General features: G+C 31.6%; 1 protein-coding gene across 1 annotated transcript; it reads right to left on the bottom strand.

The window, feature by feature from the left end:
- Positions 1–6,486: 6,486 nt before the first annotated feature.
- On the bottom strand, positions 6,487–16,309 carry RUG1 (Regulator of chromosome condensation (RCC1) family protein). The gene is made up of 14 exons (XM_047291076.2): positions 15,890–16,309; positions 15,388–15,464; positions 15,145–15,223; positions 14,847–14,906; positions 14,582–14,683; positions 14,085–14,178; positions 10,947–10,989; positions 10,790–10,835; positions 10,647–10,693; positions 10,470–10,572; positions 10,331–10,385; positions 10,116–10,219; positions 7,271–7,350; positions 6,487–6,980 (listed from the first exon to the last, which is right to left on the bottom strand). The coding sequence occupies exons 1-14, from the start codon at positions 16,125–16,127 to the stop codon at positions 6,861–6,863; spliced, it is 1,248 nt and encodes a 415-aa protein (XP_047147032.2). The 5' UTR covers positions 16,128–16,309; the 3' UTR covers positions 6,487–6,860.
- Between the last annotated feature and the right edge of the window lie 1,156 nt (positions 16,310–17,465).

The following is a 17,465-nucleotide window of genomic DNA, read 5'->3' as shown; positions in this document are numbered from 1 at the left end:
TTCTTGCTTCTGCACTTTCGTTTTCCAGTTTCATTTTCGCATTCCAATTTTGTTTTCTGATTTCATTTTTGTTTTCTCTTTTGTTTTGTCTTTTTGTTTTTCTTCTCTTCGTTTACTTCTTTCGTTTTGTAGTATTCAGACCTTAGTTGTTATGAATGAAATGTTGTTTCTATTCTTCTCTGTTTTGCAATTGTTCTTAATGGAAGCTTGAAATTTGTTTGGTTAGTGACTAGAAAGATTGCATTGCCTTCTTGAGATTATTGCACTGTCATTGTGATTATGCTATTCTTTCCTTTGCATGATTCTTAATATATTTTGTGCTTGCAATTAGGTACACGCTTAGTGGTTTAATTTGTGTTTAATCTTCGCTTAGTTGATTAGAGTTACAGTTGCTTAATCTGTGGTAGCGCATAAGTGATTAAATATGTGCATTGTGTTTGCTTAATTCGTTGTTTTGAAAACCGGATTAATCTTCGCTTAGTCGATTAATTTGTGTTGGATTAGGGGTGAGAAGAGCGGGTGAATTATTGTCGATCAGAGATTGGAGGCATTGTAATCAAACTAGGGACCAACTTGTTTAATAATCATTGTTTTAGTCTAAGTTAATTACTCTACTAATTTCAATTCGTAAATTTGCTCTAACCCCCCTCCCCCCAACTACGTGTTAAATCCTTTAACGGAACCAAAATTGATCCTTAAGAGATGGACCTAGGAGTCACTTTCTAGTATACTGCATTTAATTTGTATCATTCAATTTGAGTCAAGTATGACCTCGATATCATCGACAAAAGAAAGAATCATATCATTTGAAGTTTCCATAATCTTTTCATCAACATTTCTTAGGTTCTTTTTTGGTTGTTTTGTCTACTTTTTTGTGCCTTCTAAATGACCCTAAATGTGTTGGATATCATGTTCTTAGATTTTTTTGAAACTTTTCTTCATATTTTCCATTCAATCATATCATATGTGGGTCATTTGGCTTTTCAAATCCATATATATTGTCTAGAGTCATATGTAGTCCTTTTTATGTCATTTTCTCCTTGTTAAGGTTATAAAAATCATAAAAAAGATGTAAAATTTGAATTTTAAAATTGCATCATATACAAGGCTTTGAGTGCCTTACCTTTATAGTTTTGGGTTCATATTTACTATTAGATCATTGGTAAGTTCATAAAAAAAATTCTATCTTCTTTAATTTTAAATTCTACTTTTCACTTTAATAGGTTTTCTTCTACTTTGTGTTTCTTGTTCTTTGAACTTTCAAAATCAAAATATCAAATCTGGTTTATGTGTGTAGTGGTCTTGTTTTGCACTTAAAAGAAGTTGAAAAAGAAGATCTAAAAGCTTATAAGCAAACGTTACAAAAGAAGTATCAAAAGAGCTTAACAAAAGTGTAAAAGTCATGTGCATTTGACCATTACCACTAGTTGTGTGGAAAATTTCGCGAGCTGTACTTTTGCTCTCTGTTTTGTGAATTTTGGGCTCTATCCAACAACTCACACTCTTGGCATTTGGTGTTAAAAGAGTGGCTTTAGTGTCCCATTTTCACCAGCTTGCCAAAGACAATAAGCATTAATTTCTATTATAGTAATTTTTGGTTTTGTCCATTTACTCTAGTACATTTCCTTAGGTAATCTTTTTGAGTGCTTAACCTTCTTTTCTTACCATTTAATTTCTTATTTGTCTTCTTTGGTTTTCTGGGTTTTCTCAGACACAAACTCTTTTTAAAAAGCCCTTTATTGTTTTAAGATATTTTCTTGTTTTTTCCATGATTCTCTTTCTCGATTTTTGGTGTTTTCCTTGTGGTGTAGGTTCTCTTTAAGGAAAACCAATATCTTGAGGTAGCATCCTAGGTGGTGGAGACCTTGTGGGAGCTTGAAAGTGTTGAGTGGTAGCTAAGAAGAAAGTGAGAAAACACTTGGAGAGAAGAACAAGTTTATGTGTATTTCTTTGACTTATAATTCAATCTTTTTAGGTGTCTTGAGGGAATCTTTGGTGCTCAATCTCATCTCCTAACGAGAACCTATAAAAACATAGTAATTTTAATCTTAGTAGGTAAGTTTGAGGGTTCCAAAGTTCCTTCTAACCTAACCATTTGGCCGCATAGCTTAGTTTACTTGCTTTCCTTAATTATTGTAGCTTAATGTCTGTCTACTTTTATTTTAAGCTTTTTCCCTTTGAGAAGTTTGGTTCAAGAGAACTTGCGGGAAACCTTGGCTACAAAAGACTTGGTTCTTAAGGAATCCATTGTGATAAACCTCCCTTTCTTGGAAGTGAACTTGAGTATTTTTTGCATCATTAAGTCTCTTAAGGAACTCCTTCTGAAACACTAAGTAATGTGTTTATGCATAGCATCTTTTTTTGAAAACTTTAAGAATGTTTTTGAATCCTTCTTACGAAATTGGTAATAATTCTATTAAAGAGACCCAACCAAGTTTAAAATATATGGCCAAAGAAATAAAATCACTAAAATTTGGCAAAAGTAAGAAACCCTACGAAAAAGAAAAAGAAAGCGTTGAAAGGAAAAACTATCTTGCTTCCTTAGAAGAAGAGCTTGGAATTATTAATGAAAAATAAGACAAAATACAAGAGAAGGTTAAAAGAAGAAAGAAAGGGAAAAAGGGGAGCAATTTGTAAAGATTAGGTTTTAATTTCCTTAGTTTAGAGTGTACTAGTTCTATTTAGATAGTTCCTATTGATCTAGTTGAGAGTAGTCAAATAATATTTTCATTTTGATTGCAATGTGTAGGAGTTAGATGTTGTTTTGTTCATTTTGGTTTGCATTAATTGGTGTTCTTGAATCTAACATATTAGGATTAAGATGTTTAGTTTCATTAATGTTGATTTAGTTGAATGTGAGAGTAATGTTGTTTGATCAATAGGTTTATGAACATTGAATGAATGAATAAGTGGAAAGAGTCAATACAAATTCTGAAAATTGAACAAGAACACCCCAACGTGGGTTTCAAACTCAACATGACGTATTCCTAAGCACTCTTAGCATTTTTTTTCATCCAATTCAATGTGCATTAGTGTGGAATCTAGTTTGTTGACTTTTTGCGCGACGGAAAAATGTTTCAACAAAACCACGTATCGTGGTTGGACAAAAAAGTACAAATGGAGGCTGCCACTTCATTAAAAGAAACATATTGTGGTGGTTGAGCAAGAAGAAAAACACAATTCTACTATCAACTGTTGAAGCTGAGTATATATATGATGCACATTGTTGTTCTCAACTCTTGTGGATCAGGAATCAGCTAGAAGATTAAAATCACATTCAAGGTACGATTCCTATCTATTGTGATAATAATGCTGCAATTAATTTATCTAAGAATCCTACATTGCATTCACGCGCTAAGCGTATTGAGGTCAAGCATCACTTCATATGTGATCATTTTAACAAGGGTACCATGGACTTACAACATGTAAACATAGAAGATCAGCTTGCTGACATCTGCATTAAACCATTACTTGAAGATAGACTTAACCGTCTAATAACCCTTATTGGTATGAGAAATTTTGAATGAATTTTGATTCTTCATGTTTAGTGTGTTCATATAGTGTTTTAGAGAGTCAATCGTCTAGGACATATAGTCCACAAGGACGTCATACTGTGCATCATCTAAGATAAATCCTCTATCAGACAAATGCATCCATTCATTAGGTGTGTGTGTGAGCCCATCTCTAGAAGTTGTCTTGGATCTTTAAAGCCGAAACCCTCTATCTCTCTTCTATTTGCCAAAATCTTCTATGTGTCAATCAAGCTATTCCCTTTCTATCAAAGCCCAAAGCTCTCTTTCTCTCCTTCGTGAAACCTTAAGCATCTCATTTCACCACTTTCCACTCTTATTCGCTACTCACTAACACTCATCTCAAAATCTTCTACTCACTAACACTCATCTCAAAATCTTATCAGTATTCAAGAGACGCAAAATCTCTTTTCCAAATCTTTCATACTAACCGCATTAAATGGACAAGACTTGGAAGAAGATGCAACATGAAAATACAACAATGAAAAATTAAAGTTAAAATAAAAAAAGTAAAAAATAGTTTAGTTTTTCACATATTTGATCAATTTCATGATTGAGAGGGGGAGAAAGTAAATACCAAATATTAAAAATTGTTTAAATCTAATTGGTTAAAATCTTACAAACTATTGATAATGGATGGGAGTAACATCCTTAAAACAAGACATGTCAGTCAAACAAAACAAATTCTATTAATATGTCATTATTAAAACAAGACATATTATTTATAACACAAATATTATCATCATTAACTTCTAGCAATTGGTTATACCACAATAAATTACACCATAAAAGACTAAAGCATAAACTCCATTGTACTAACTAATGTTATATAAATCATAAAGTTAGATCATAACTAATATTTTATAATTTGAACAAAATAAAGTTAAGTTCTCATATTTCACCTCAGTAATAAAAGTAAATTTTGACCTTTCCACTAACATTTGATTAGAAAAATCATATTAGAAATCAACATCAACCAAGATACATAAAAAGAAACTCAAGACTTATTTTCTATATATCATCTAAAAATAAAAGTGCATCAATATTGTTTTTGAAAAAATTGCTTACAATTACCATAGAATAGAAAGATCATGAATACAACCCAACATTAAATTTTCAAAGTCTCAAGAAAATGGAAATAAAATCTTTTGTACAAAAAAAGAACACAAAAAAAAAGTCAGAGACACATATTCTAAGTTTCAATAACTAAAACCTTTTAGATATCTATTAAAAACAAAAATTTCATAAAATTCTTGTTAAGTAAAATTACTGACACAAATACTTCCAAATCACATTACAAAAATTTTAATTTATCATATTTTACTAATAAGATACACCCATATAAATAATTTTTGCTTTTTCCTAATAAGAAAAACTTCACTTTTGCCGTTCACTTTTTCTTTTTCTTTTTCACTCTTTAATCTATACACATGCTAGTATGTCACGTATTTTTAGTAGAAGAATATCGTACTCATAAATATCATAGAATGCTTACCAAATTACATATTTTCAAAATCTATAAACTTATTGAAACATAAGAGTAGAAGACAAAGAAGTAAAAAATAATAATAACAGCAATAACTTGCTTTTAAAACGGTTGACCCGACTGACATTTTATCTCACAATGTATTGACCTATCAGAGCAGGCATTTATTATCATATACGGTATACTATCACAAAGCACATGTGCAAAATGAGGATGTGCCGTCGCAGATCAGAATAAAAAAATATCCTATGTAAAAAATATACTCGAAACTGTACTTTATAAGAAAATAAAGTAAAATAGTATATTTAAAATCTTGAAAATACAAAATACACATTATTATTATTATTATTATGCGAAGAAAGTAAAAAAGTAGTAAAATAACGAAATAAAATTATTCATAGAACCGGTATTGAAAGCTATTGCCCAAAATTCAAAATCAGCTAAGACCGCATTTTGCCAATAAAAAACTCTTTCAAGCTATATTTAAGAGTAGGTTATTGTAAAACACGGTCGCTGCAATGTTAAAATAAATAAAAAGAAAATGAAAGATTCCCCATATCACTTTAGTCTAAATAAAATAAAAGTTTTAAAGCAATTTTTATTCTTATATCTTTAGAAAAAAATTTAATGTTTGTATATTTAGATTTTCTTTTAGATTTTTTAAAATCCCAATATAATTTCTTCCACTAAATCAATTATCACAAGTGATGAATTAAAACATGCTTATGTATTATCTAATTTCAAAGACAAAAAGAAAATGACATTAACGTTAATCTAACAAAAAAATAATATTAAATAGTTTTAAAAATGTAAAAACCATATTCAATCAATAAATAAATAGACAAAAATATATTGAATAGCCGTTACAATTATAAAAATAAAAGTTACTACTAAACCTAAAATAAATTTATACAAGAGTTTAGATTGGAGTCAAGTGTTACAAATAAAACAAAATCTACTAAAATAATCGACCTCATACTCCAACAATTAGTCTGACAAAAAAGTTGTATGATCTAACAAACAAAAGAAATGTAAATATTATAAACATGGCACAGTAATTAAAAAAAAGTAGGTCTTATTCGTATAAAAAATAAGGAGAAGCAAGGAGTTTGACTTGTCGGGCAATAATACTATTAATTGCTCCTTCTATGGTGCAATAAAGAGGGCCAAACCATACCCATCTCACCACTGTACCATGTTATTGGGATTTCCATTCCCCATTTGATGGATGTAGGATTGCAGAGCCACATCCGTCAGAATCTCTAAAAACATACAATTGACGAAATGCCTTTTCAATTGTGAGGGTGGTAGATAAGTATATATGCATGGGGTCACAATTAGCAAGACATATATTTGCACTGCCAACTCACCATTTATTTAACTCTCTGACTAACTGCTCTTCAAAAACACGGCATGTGACATACGCATTTATCTCTGTTTAGTAAGTACCAGTAACACAGCAAACCAAAATTAAAAAGGAGAAAAAAACTACAAACTTCCCTTTTTTGCAACCATTCCCTTGCATAATTTATCTGAAGCAATGTTTTTTGCTCGTTCTTTACAAGTATTGTACATTCTTTACGAAGCTTTATTTCTGACTATTTCTGAGAAAAGAATGGTATAATACAACATGTGTACAGTATATGCATTAGCAACTTCCAAGATCCTCCCGAATGGATTAGAAGATATATATATATATATATATATATATATATATATATATATATATATATATATATATTGTTAATATGGTGATGATGCATAGAACAAACACTGGGAGATTGATCACATTCTGAATCTTCTTAAATAAATACCATTAATTGTTAATTATTGGAGCAGACAACCTATGCATATTCCAGTATAGCACCTGTATGATTGAACCCGCATGAAACTTGCAACGCTTTCACGTCTTCCCCAAAGCAAACTCTCGTAGGACTTATATAGTCCACATCACTTCCATGACCCTGAACGAAGGCATAAACGGTTATTTGTAGTTGCAACGCAGATAATTGTGCACATAGCAATATTAAAGACCACAAACTAATCGATTAACTTAGGAGATGGATCAGTATGACTTATCAGATCCCATATTCCTCAAAGGAAATATGTCTTCAATTAGAAAGCTCGCGTATGTGAGGAGCAAATTTTAAATACATCCAGAAGTCATTAATAATTGTACAATTTCTCGTTAATCCAGATAAATTCTAGGATTCTTGGTTCTAATACTAGGATATATAAATTATTTGAAGCATACCAATTGTCCACTAGAAGAATGTCCATCTTCAGAGAACGTCCCATTGGAACCTCCCCAGCCCCATGTGAACACTCTTCCTTCTGAAGTCATGAAAATTCCAGGGTAAATGAAAATTCCAACAAGTACAGTGTAAACACCAAGTTCAAGTCATATGAGAAGAAGTTAAAATTTTAATGACCTTAAATAAAACATTATCAAAGAAATCTGGAAAAAATCCACAACTTGAACATTCCAAAAGAAAGCTATGTATTACACCATCAAATCTCCATAGAGAGTAAGTTAAAAAAGTCTCCAATTTCACATTCCTCACATGTATGCCCCGTGTCTCCAATAATCTAGTAAATTAAAGGTTTGATTTATAGATAGTTATTTCTTTCTCGGTATTCCACTATTTAGTACATTGCCAAAAGTGGGGCTCCGGGTCTTAGTCTTCAAAATCAGCCCATTATTGTGTGCCATGTTAATAATGTATTATTATATTAATTTGTCCTGAATATTCAACGAGTCAAATTTCATTCCGATGGCTTTTTAATGCTAATCGCACTATTTAGCCATAAATGACAAGCTATTCTTACTAATTATTTTAGTACTAAACTATGTATTAATTCCTTCCTCATTATAATTGTAAATGAGCTTCTCTTTCTCCATTATGATAAGGGATTCAGAGATTTGGGCAATTTGGTCCAGTCGTCTAGTCTGGTCTCCCAATTCAGTCTAAGTGTTATTTAAAATAATTTACTATCAAATTCCGACAGTAAGTTATTTTTATTTTATTTTAATGTTATTGTGAGTTATTTTATTTTACAGTTTTGTTTTAAAAATATTTCCCAAATAATTAAGCAAATTTGCACATAACAATGAGTATGATTTCCTATGTCTAACCTCTTTTACTATTAGAATAACATGCAATTCATATGATAAACAAGTTTGAACATCACAAATTAAATGCATTTAATTTTCATCGGAACTAGTATTTGATAATATTGATTCTTACTATTATCTAATTTTCATTTCTTTGACAAAATCAGCTCGTCTATGACTTATTACTTGCTTAAATCCTCACTTTTATCTTCCTTTTGTAAATGCTCTTATTTTGGGCTACACTTGTTAAACTACAACTCTAATCCCCTCATTTTGATTCTATTTTAGTGTTACGAATACTCTATCAAATAGAAGAACCTTGGTAACCCAGAGAAGCAAGAAGATCTGCAAAAAGGGGAGTTTTAGAAGCCCAGGAAGCTTAAGTGCCACCTTTTAAAGCTGAGGGAAGCCATCACAGAGAGTACCTGAAGCATCCACTGCTGAATGCCCCTTACCACCACTCAGCGCTACAATCACAGAAAGCATCTAGAACAACCCTAAAGGCCAACGCTAAGTCGCAGAACCGTGGTGATGAGTGATGCCTGTGCTAATGTGTCAAAATGAGTTTATTTATTCAAGTTGTCTTAAGGAAACCAAGTCTTTGGTGGCTTAAAGGCACGACTACACTGTTTAGAGCTCATGGAGGCTACTTGGGGCTTGTAAGAACATCCTCTCCTTCTTTCATCTTCCATAATGTAAGCTTGAGCTCTCCATGGCCAAACCCATCTTATTAGGGTTTTTTGTAGTCATTGAACTTTCGTATACCCTACAAATGTTTTGAATATATATATGTTTCTACCATTAAATGCTAATTTTTTGTTTGTACTCTTAATGCTTGCTTGAAATAGGGACGTGGATAGCTTGATTTGTGGTCCGTTAGGTTTTGGGAAGAATCTAGTGAAACCTAGACTTGAAACAAGAGATGGAATGGAACTTGAGCTTTTAGTTGTCTTAAACCCTAAATCTTAATGTAGGTCAGTTTGTTAAGTGTGGGCAGGAGAGTGAAGCCGGTGAATTCTATCCTTAGCATGTCATTCCACACCATTTCTGACTTGTTCCCTCTTTAAGTGCCTCCAACTATCAAAGTCCACCTTTTATTTCTTTGTTAATTTATCTTCTTGCACATAATCTTATATTATTTAGTCTGGATGAGATATTAATCATACAATTCTTTAGTATTACTCAAGTCTCTTGTAAAACGATATTTAGACTTACCATTTTATATTACTTGAGTGATTCAGTACACTTGCCAATGACTGTTAACAGTATTCAATAAGCAGCAACCATTTATCTATGCCTACGAAATAGTCCCCACTTAGTCCATTAAGAATATACATACCCATATGCTTCTTGTAACCTAAAGAAAACTCAACCAAGTTTTCCATACTCTCTCTAAACTCAACATATATGAACTAGAGACAGCTAGGTGAGTAACAAACTTCCTCGTCATTAGAGTCAACATCTAAATTAACAATGTGCTTTAGTGTAACCATCACATCTGAAGAAATTTCTCTGAGAAGTTTAGTAATAATGATTAGCATTTGGAACGGGTGGGGTTGGATATACTCCTAAATCCACCCAACTCGACTGAAGCTTAAAAAACTGGCTTGAATCAGGTATCCAGGTTATGTCCATCCTGGTTAGTTCAGATTTGAAATTGGTTAAAACCTCTCCAACCTGATCCATCTCAAATCCCCTTGTATTTATTTTTCTATCCTTATTCAACTTATTAAAACTTGACTTTTTGGCTACCTCTAACAATTGGACAATATTTACAGGAGGAATGGGTAATCTTTAAAAGGGCTTCCCTTACAAATATGTTATGAGATTGGCTAGCTTTGCTTCCTTGATATTTTCTTTGATCTCTTTTATATGGCCTTGATGAAATTATTCTTTTGTAATAAAAGAAAGCAGCCTTTACATCAATATGGCAAGAACAAAACAACTTAATGGGAATTCTTTTCAGTTCAAGGGAAGAATTTACCAGAGATGGCTGCAGTATGCTTCCAACCACAAGAAACCTGGCTAACAGAAGACTTCAAGAAAGGCCCTTGAACCTTTTCAGGTAGATGAATGACATCTGAGGAGCTGGATAAAAATAATTTGAAGAATTAGAACACTAACAGGCATATACAAAAAAGAATGTGAATGCCAAAAATGAAAAGGACCAATTAAGAAGTCTTAAGTATGAAACAATACCCAATGCCAAGGCACCCATTTTCATTTGAACCCCAGGTATAAAGCTCTCCAGAATCTACAGAAAACAATATAATGAAACAGTAAAGAAATGATTACAAACAAATCAACACAAGGTTAAGTTCTGAAACTGACGAATTACTTGTCAGGACACAGGTGTGGTAGCCACCACAAGCAACTTCTTTTGAGTATGGAAGTTCACTGATCAAGGATGGTCTTGTCGCATCACTCATTTCCTTTAAACGCTGAGGAATTGAAAATAATATTAGTCACTACAAGCAGAAGACATTGAGTAGAAAAAAAAATACTAATTGCTTACCAAATTTTCAATTCCTCTTTCACCAAATACTAAAACAGAACCATCTTCTGCAAAATTTTCATCAAGATAGGGTAGAAAAATTTGCGATGAGTACAAGAAGGTATAAAAAAAATAACAAGATAGAAACTATAACTATCAAGTACCATCTGTACAAGCTGAACTTAGCAAACCAGCAGCTACATATTTTACCTAAACATAGTCAAGAATAGAGGCAAAACGTTAAAGATCAAAGATAAATATTAGAAGCCAGTATAACCATCCTAAATTAGAAGCAAAAAGGCAATCCATTCAACATTACACCTTGATTCCTTCAAGATCCTTTATAAGCCTTGGAGTATACTCACTGCATAATATTAAAAAAGCATATCAACACAGAAACACATAACATGAATAGCACGGTAAAGGTTGCAATCTGTATAAGATAGTAGTCAAAGCAGCTCTGTTTGATAATTAACTACAGTATCAAATAACTGTTTACATAGATATTTTTTTCTCATAAACACTTCTAATTTAGAAATTCTCCAGACATGTTTTGAGTGCAGAAGGTATTCTTCAATATATTCTAAGTCTCCTGGCTTTGTACTGAACTCAAATTGGTTACTTGAGTAAATAAGATGGAGAAAACACAATGTAGTCAACCTACACTTTTGCGTGTTTGATTGATGTGCATATATATATATATATATATATATATATATATATATATATATGAACTGAACTTTAAGCTTAACTCAACCCCATAATTGATGTGTGTATATATATATATATATGAACTGAACTTTAAGCCTAACTCAACCCCATACAACCAGCTTGTAAAGTGAGGTTTGCACCCACTTATATTCTCTAAATTGGTCTTATCTCTAGTCGATATAAGACTTTAAACATAGCTACCTCACACTGATTATATACATTTCGTGTGTGGGACTAAACATTAATAGGTGATCCGATAATAGCATGATAATGAATGAAACAATATGGCCAACAAACAATAAATTTTACTAGGATAGACTCTAACAATGGCTCTGATACCATAATAAAAAGTGGACTTTAGGCTTAACTCAATGCCATAAAATTGGCTTGTAAGGTGAGATTTGCACCAATATATTCTAAATTGGTCTTATCTCTAATTGATATGAAACTTCCAACATATCTATCTATCTATCTCTCTCTATATATATAGGTCACAAAAACAGTAGGCACTTACGTTAAACCCTAATCGTAAAGCTAGTACATATAAAGGAGTAGTAATAATAATAATAATTAAATAACAATACATTTCAAAATGGTTAAAAGTTATCAGATCTTCCATTTTTATCTCATTAAAAGTAAAGTAGATGAAAATAAACAAATTGGCTTATGTATGTAACCACTTCAGTAAATTGAAGCAACAAAGTCAATGACAAAAACGATTAAGTACAAACCATTATTAAAAGAGAAAATTGCACCTCTTTTAGGTTCAATAGCTATAAATTCCGTATTAGCTTGGCTCAAGTTCTATATAAGCTAATTATTAGTCAGTTTTTGTAATCTACTTTTTAAAATGAATGTTTCTCAATTAATCATGTGTTTTTCCATTTTGCCGTATCTGTTTTCTCTTATTGTTTACTGTCAGCCAATCAATGTCCCAAATCTTACCCCCTACATATAGTATATATGGAGGAGGTCTGTTTTGACAACCCGTATATGGAGGAGGTCTATTTTGACAACCCATATATGGAGGAGGTCTGTTTTGACAACCCAAATTGCAGTCACTCAAACAAATTATTTAAGTTACCCGCCAACATATGCATCTATGTTGTCAATATTCTCAACAGCATTTTTATCAAAATGAACATGCAGCTTTCTTTATGCTTCTCAAAGCTTCTTGTTTAAGGGCATGTATGGGTGGAAATTGATTGGTCTGAATAAGGTTTTGCATAAACAGAGTGGTGATTGAATAGGTCAAAGCGCTAGTTCAAGGTTCAATAGTTGTCAAACCAATATTAATAAAATTAATATAATAATTAAATAATATTAAAAAAAATTGAATTAAATATGTTTTAAGTCCCTAAACTTTGACACACGAAATTGAAATTTGTTCTTATTTCAAACTTTGATACATTTTTTATCCCTAAACTTTAAAAATAAATTGATATAGTCCTTTTAATCTAACTACATTAATTTTGATATAGTCCTTTTAATTTAACTACATTAATTTTTTTTACATTCCTGACTGTCAAACCACGTAAATAGCTCAAACACCAACCTTAAATGTGTTTGACCCATTAAAATATTTTAATGCAACGGATTACAAGAACTATTGTTAAATATTTTAGAACAAAGCTGGTTTAAATATTTTTAAATAAATTTTTAGAGGTGAATTATTTAATTTTTAAACGAAACTGGTTTAGGCAGGTTTTCTGTTTCTTTGATCGGCACTTCAGTAAGACAATTTCATGGTTTCTTTGAACTGATTCTTGGTCCAACCAGCTGGTCGGATACATTTTTCAAACTAGGGGGAAAAAATCAACGTAAAACAAATTATAAACTATGGAAACTAAAACCAGAACTACCCCTGGCACGATGAGACAGAAACAGAAAAGTTTATGACAGTCCGGTTCCAAACTAGAGTAAGAGAAACCCAATGTAAAACAAATTACAAACTACGATATGATAGCCACTACTACTCAAGCCATGACACAAAATAGAAATAGGTAGAGGTTAGAGTTTATATAAGTAGAGCCTAACTTGTTAATAATGATGTAAGTCTTATTTTTGGGTCTAAACTGACCTTCATGATAACTTATTTAAAAGTTTATTTCATATTATGCTTAATTTATCTTTCAACAAGCCAAAGGCTAGAGTCTTTAGGTAGATCAACACGTTTAATATTAATCGAAGTAAATAAATATATGATTTAATACATTATAAAAGTTTAACAAAAAAATATTTACACAAACAGATTGGTTTGTTAGACCAATAGACTTCTCCAAATATCTAAAACTTGATCGTTCTAACCAAACATACTTTTGCAAACATATTGACCTAGTTCATTTCATAAAAAAGCCTAACTTGACCTGGACCTAATGCAGGCTAAGCCCCAAGTCTCTCGTGCGATCTATCCTATTTTCACCCGTAAGTGCAAGGTAATAAAAAGGGTGAGACAATGACTATCAATCTCCGACAGAAGAATGAAAATTAGATAACTTTATAGTAAATCCTAAAAGGGCGGGAAAATGTACACTCCATTAAAAAAAGGATGGAAAATAACACATGGCTTGTTATGTCTTAAAAGGGAAACGATAAGGAGGTGAAGTGTGAATTTTTTTACCACAAAGTGGCAAGTGTCTTTTAGCCAAATCACTTGAGATCAAATGCAATTTCCTAAACATAATATAAAAACTAGCAGAGATACGAAGTAACGAGAACTAAAATTGTTCAAGAAACAAAGGGTAGAACCTGGAACTGCTGAAGAATCCTAGGATGCTTGACTCGTGGCCATGACCAAGTCTACCAGACACTCCCATTCCCCAACTAAAGGCCTCCCCACCATCTAACAAAGATAGAAACAACAATTGAGAAGATACTATAAATATATAGTGTACAACCTACAGTCATGCTTGATATGAGGGAACTCAATAACAACAATTGAGAATATATTAAGCATATTTGTGTAGAATCTACAATCAGCATGCTAAGAGGAACTCAATAACAACAATTGAGAACGTATTTGCATATTTAGTAAAGAATATACAGTCAGCTTGCTAAGAGAAACTCAATAACAACAATTGAGAAAACATATATTTAGTATATTCATGATTGCTAAGCGGAACTCAATAATAACAATTGAAAAGATATGAATATCCAGTGTACAAATTACAGTCATGCTTGCTGAGCGGAACTCAATAACAACAATTGAGAAGATATTATGAATATTTGGTATATCTATTGCATACCACTAATTGCGACAGTGTGCTCTGAACCCAGAGCTGCCATTTTAATGTTGATTCCATCCAAGTATTCTACTTTAGTAGGCAAAGGAACTATGTTTGGAGCCCCTACATTTCAGGAAAACACAATTAGCTGTCATCCTTTTTTCTTTGAGCACCTTTAACAGCTCTAGAATATCAAGTTTTTAAAGTTAAACATAATAATATGAGAAGGTTCAGGAGAAAAAAACTCTTTAGGTCCATTAAATGCTAATACAGGTTTAGTTCTTACTTTTTCCAAGTCCAAGCTGCCCACTTGTGTTTTTTCCCCACATGTAAAGCTCTCCATCCACTACAAGAGAGAAAGGTGGACATGGAGCAAATTTAAAAATAGCAAGGTAAAGAATATGCAATAATTCAGAAGATAAAAGAACTTAAAGCTGTTAAATACTCATTTTGGAGGAAAAAATAAGCCATCCAATATCAAATACAAAACTTGTACGGTAAATTATTCATGTACAAAACTTGTACAAAAAAAAATATCAAATACAAGTTTTTAAAGGTGAACGCTACCATGCATAAGCACCGACCTGTGATCGCACAAGAATGATTATAACCAGCAGAGATCTGCACAATTTTCTTCTCCTCTCCAAAAACACGAAGTGGCTCCTGAGATATCCAAAAATGGAAAATGATGTCAAGTAAATTTTCCTGGTTCCTACTTATGTCCAGAGGACATGCATTCATCCAACAATCGAGAAAAAATACTACTGCAGCAGAGATAAGTTCAACAGACAAAAAAATATAGCTAAAAAAAGCAAAACAAACCATACCACTGAGTAGTGCTTACTCTCTGAGACACCAAGCTGCCCAAAATCATTAAGACCCGTTGCATATACACATCCATAGTCTGCGAAAGGAAGCAGTACTGTGAGCCCCTACACGGACATTACGAAGACTCTTCAATAGTCATCAGACTCATCACCAATTTTATACCCCGTCATATTGTATCATCCAATCCAATAGCACAGTGATGACTATTATTACTAATTTAAACCAGCAAGTAGGAAGTTAAAGACATTCCAATTCCCATGAACACAAGAAAAAATTCATGGCATCCCTACAAAATTCACACACGAACCCCAAACAATTGCACTTCACAATACCACACAAGACTAACCCTTCAGACGTCATAATATTGTTATAACAATCAAGAAGATAACGATTCAAAATTCTGCTTTCATTAATAATGCTCAATTTAATAGATAGAATAAACAAATAAATAAAAGGAATTGGACGAAAAAACAATTTGATAAAGAGGAATGAAAAGCGAACCTGTTAAGAAGAGAGTGTGAGCACCGCCACAAGCAATGGCTTTAAGGTTCTGGTTGCGGAAGGCGGTGGAAACGACGGGTTTCCATTGCGAATCCAAGTTGCCAAGACCCAATCTGCCATAATCGCCGTTCCCCCACAGCGCAGCGAACCTCTTTCCCGCCACGCGTGAGAAAGATCGCGTTAGAAACCCTAAACCGGAAGCTCTAATGGCGAATTTGGAGAAGCTTTGACGCCACATTTGTGGTGAGAGGAAACGGTGGTACGTGAAGAACGTTGTTGAAGTGAGAAAGAATCATGAAGCGATTAAATAAAGTTCAACAATTAAATCAATAGCGCATTGAAGAGAGAGAGCAAAGAAACATTTCATGGCTCACACTGCTGCAACGTCTCCTATGTTCTTCTGCTGATGGCGGTTAGTTATGGGTAGAAGAACCTTGTAGAGAGATACAAACGCTGATTTACCATTTGAACCCTCCTGGTAAATTAATTCTTTTTTAACTCTTACTTTATTTTTTTAAAATACTTGTAATTTTTTTTCTTTAAGAGTTTCACTTCATTATTTATTTTATAAAAATTTCATTACGCCCTTATTTTCTAAATTGTGGCAATTTATATTTTTAGAATATTCAACATAAGAATTTATATTATTTTTAACTAGTATAAAATTTGTCTAATTAGATTCATGAAAATTAAAATGTTAAACTATGATAAAACAAAGAAAGTTACAATTTTTTAACATATTATTACAACGTAATTTTCTTAATTTTTTCTCCACCTTACTATACTTTATTGTCCATAAAAATTAATGTTTGTACATCTTTCAAGTAATTCAAAAATAATTTTATGATATAATTAATTATTATATATTGTTAAATAATAATATACTATATGCATATTTACAAAAAAATATTACATTACATTTCATCCTAATAATAAGTTACTTCTATATAATTTCAATATCCATGTATCTATACATACATGCATTTTAGATTATTTTGATAAAAAAAATATAAATAAAATGTGACAAAACCAAGATTTTTATTTAAAAAATTCAATAGGATATGAGAAATGAAATTTTCTTCATTAAAATTCAGATTATTTTGTTATAAATTTTGGAATGAGCAGTTATTACAAAAATTGGAGCCAAAGAATTTTTATATGTTTCTATGTTTTTATATGTTTCGATGCCTCCTTGGATCCCTCACAAAAATGGAAAAATTGTTATTTTTAAACATATAAAAATATTCATTATCACAAAAACGACCACAATGGTAACATCACAGTTAACTACTTCAATTTGATAATAATATTTTTCTTTTGTCTTTTTTCTATAAATTTAAAATCATTAATATATGTCAACACTCAATTTTGTCCGGGTTGTAAAAAATGTGTTTTTATTGTTTTTTTTATTATTTTCCTTTTATTTTATTTTACCTTTTTTTTGTTTTATTCTATTTTGATGTATCTAGATCTTTGCGGTTAATTCAATTCCTATTTTATTTCTTATCTTCAATTTGTTTCAGTAGAGTTAATTAATCAAAATAATCGAAAAATTGAAAAATAAGATTAAAATTAA

Source organism: Vigna umbellata, chromosome 2, assembly GCF_029865625.1.
Source record: "Vigna umbellata cultivar VRB3 chromosome 2, Vumbellata_1.0, whole genome shotgun sequence".
Classification (NCBI taxonomy): Eukaryota; Viridiplantae; Streptophyta; class Magnoliopsida; order Fabales; family Fabaceae; genus Vigna; species Vigna umbellata.
This window is presented reverse-complemented; position numbering and strand designations above follow the sequence as displayed.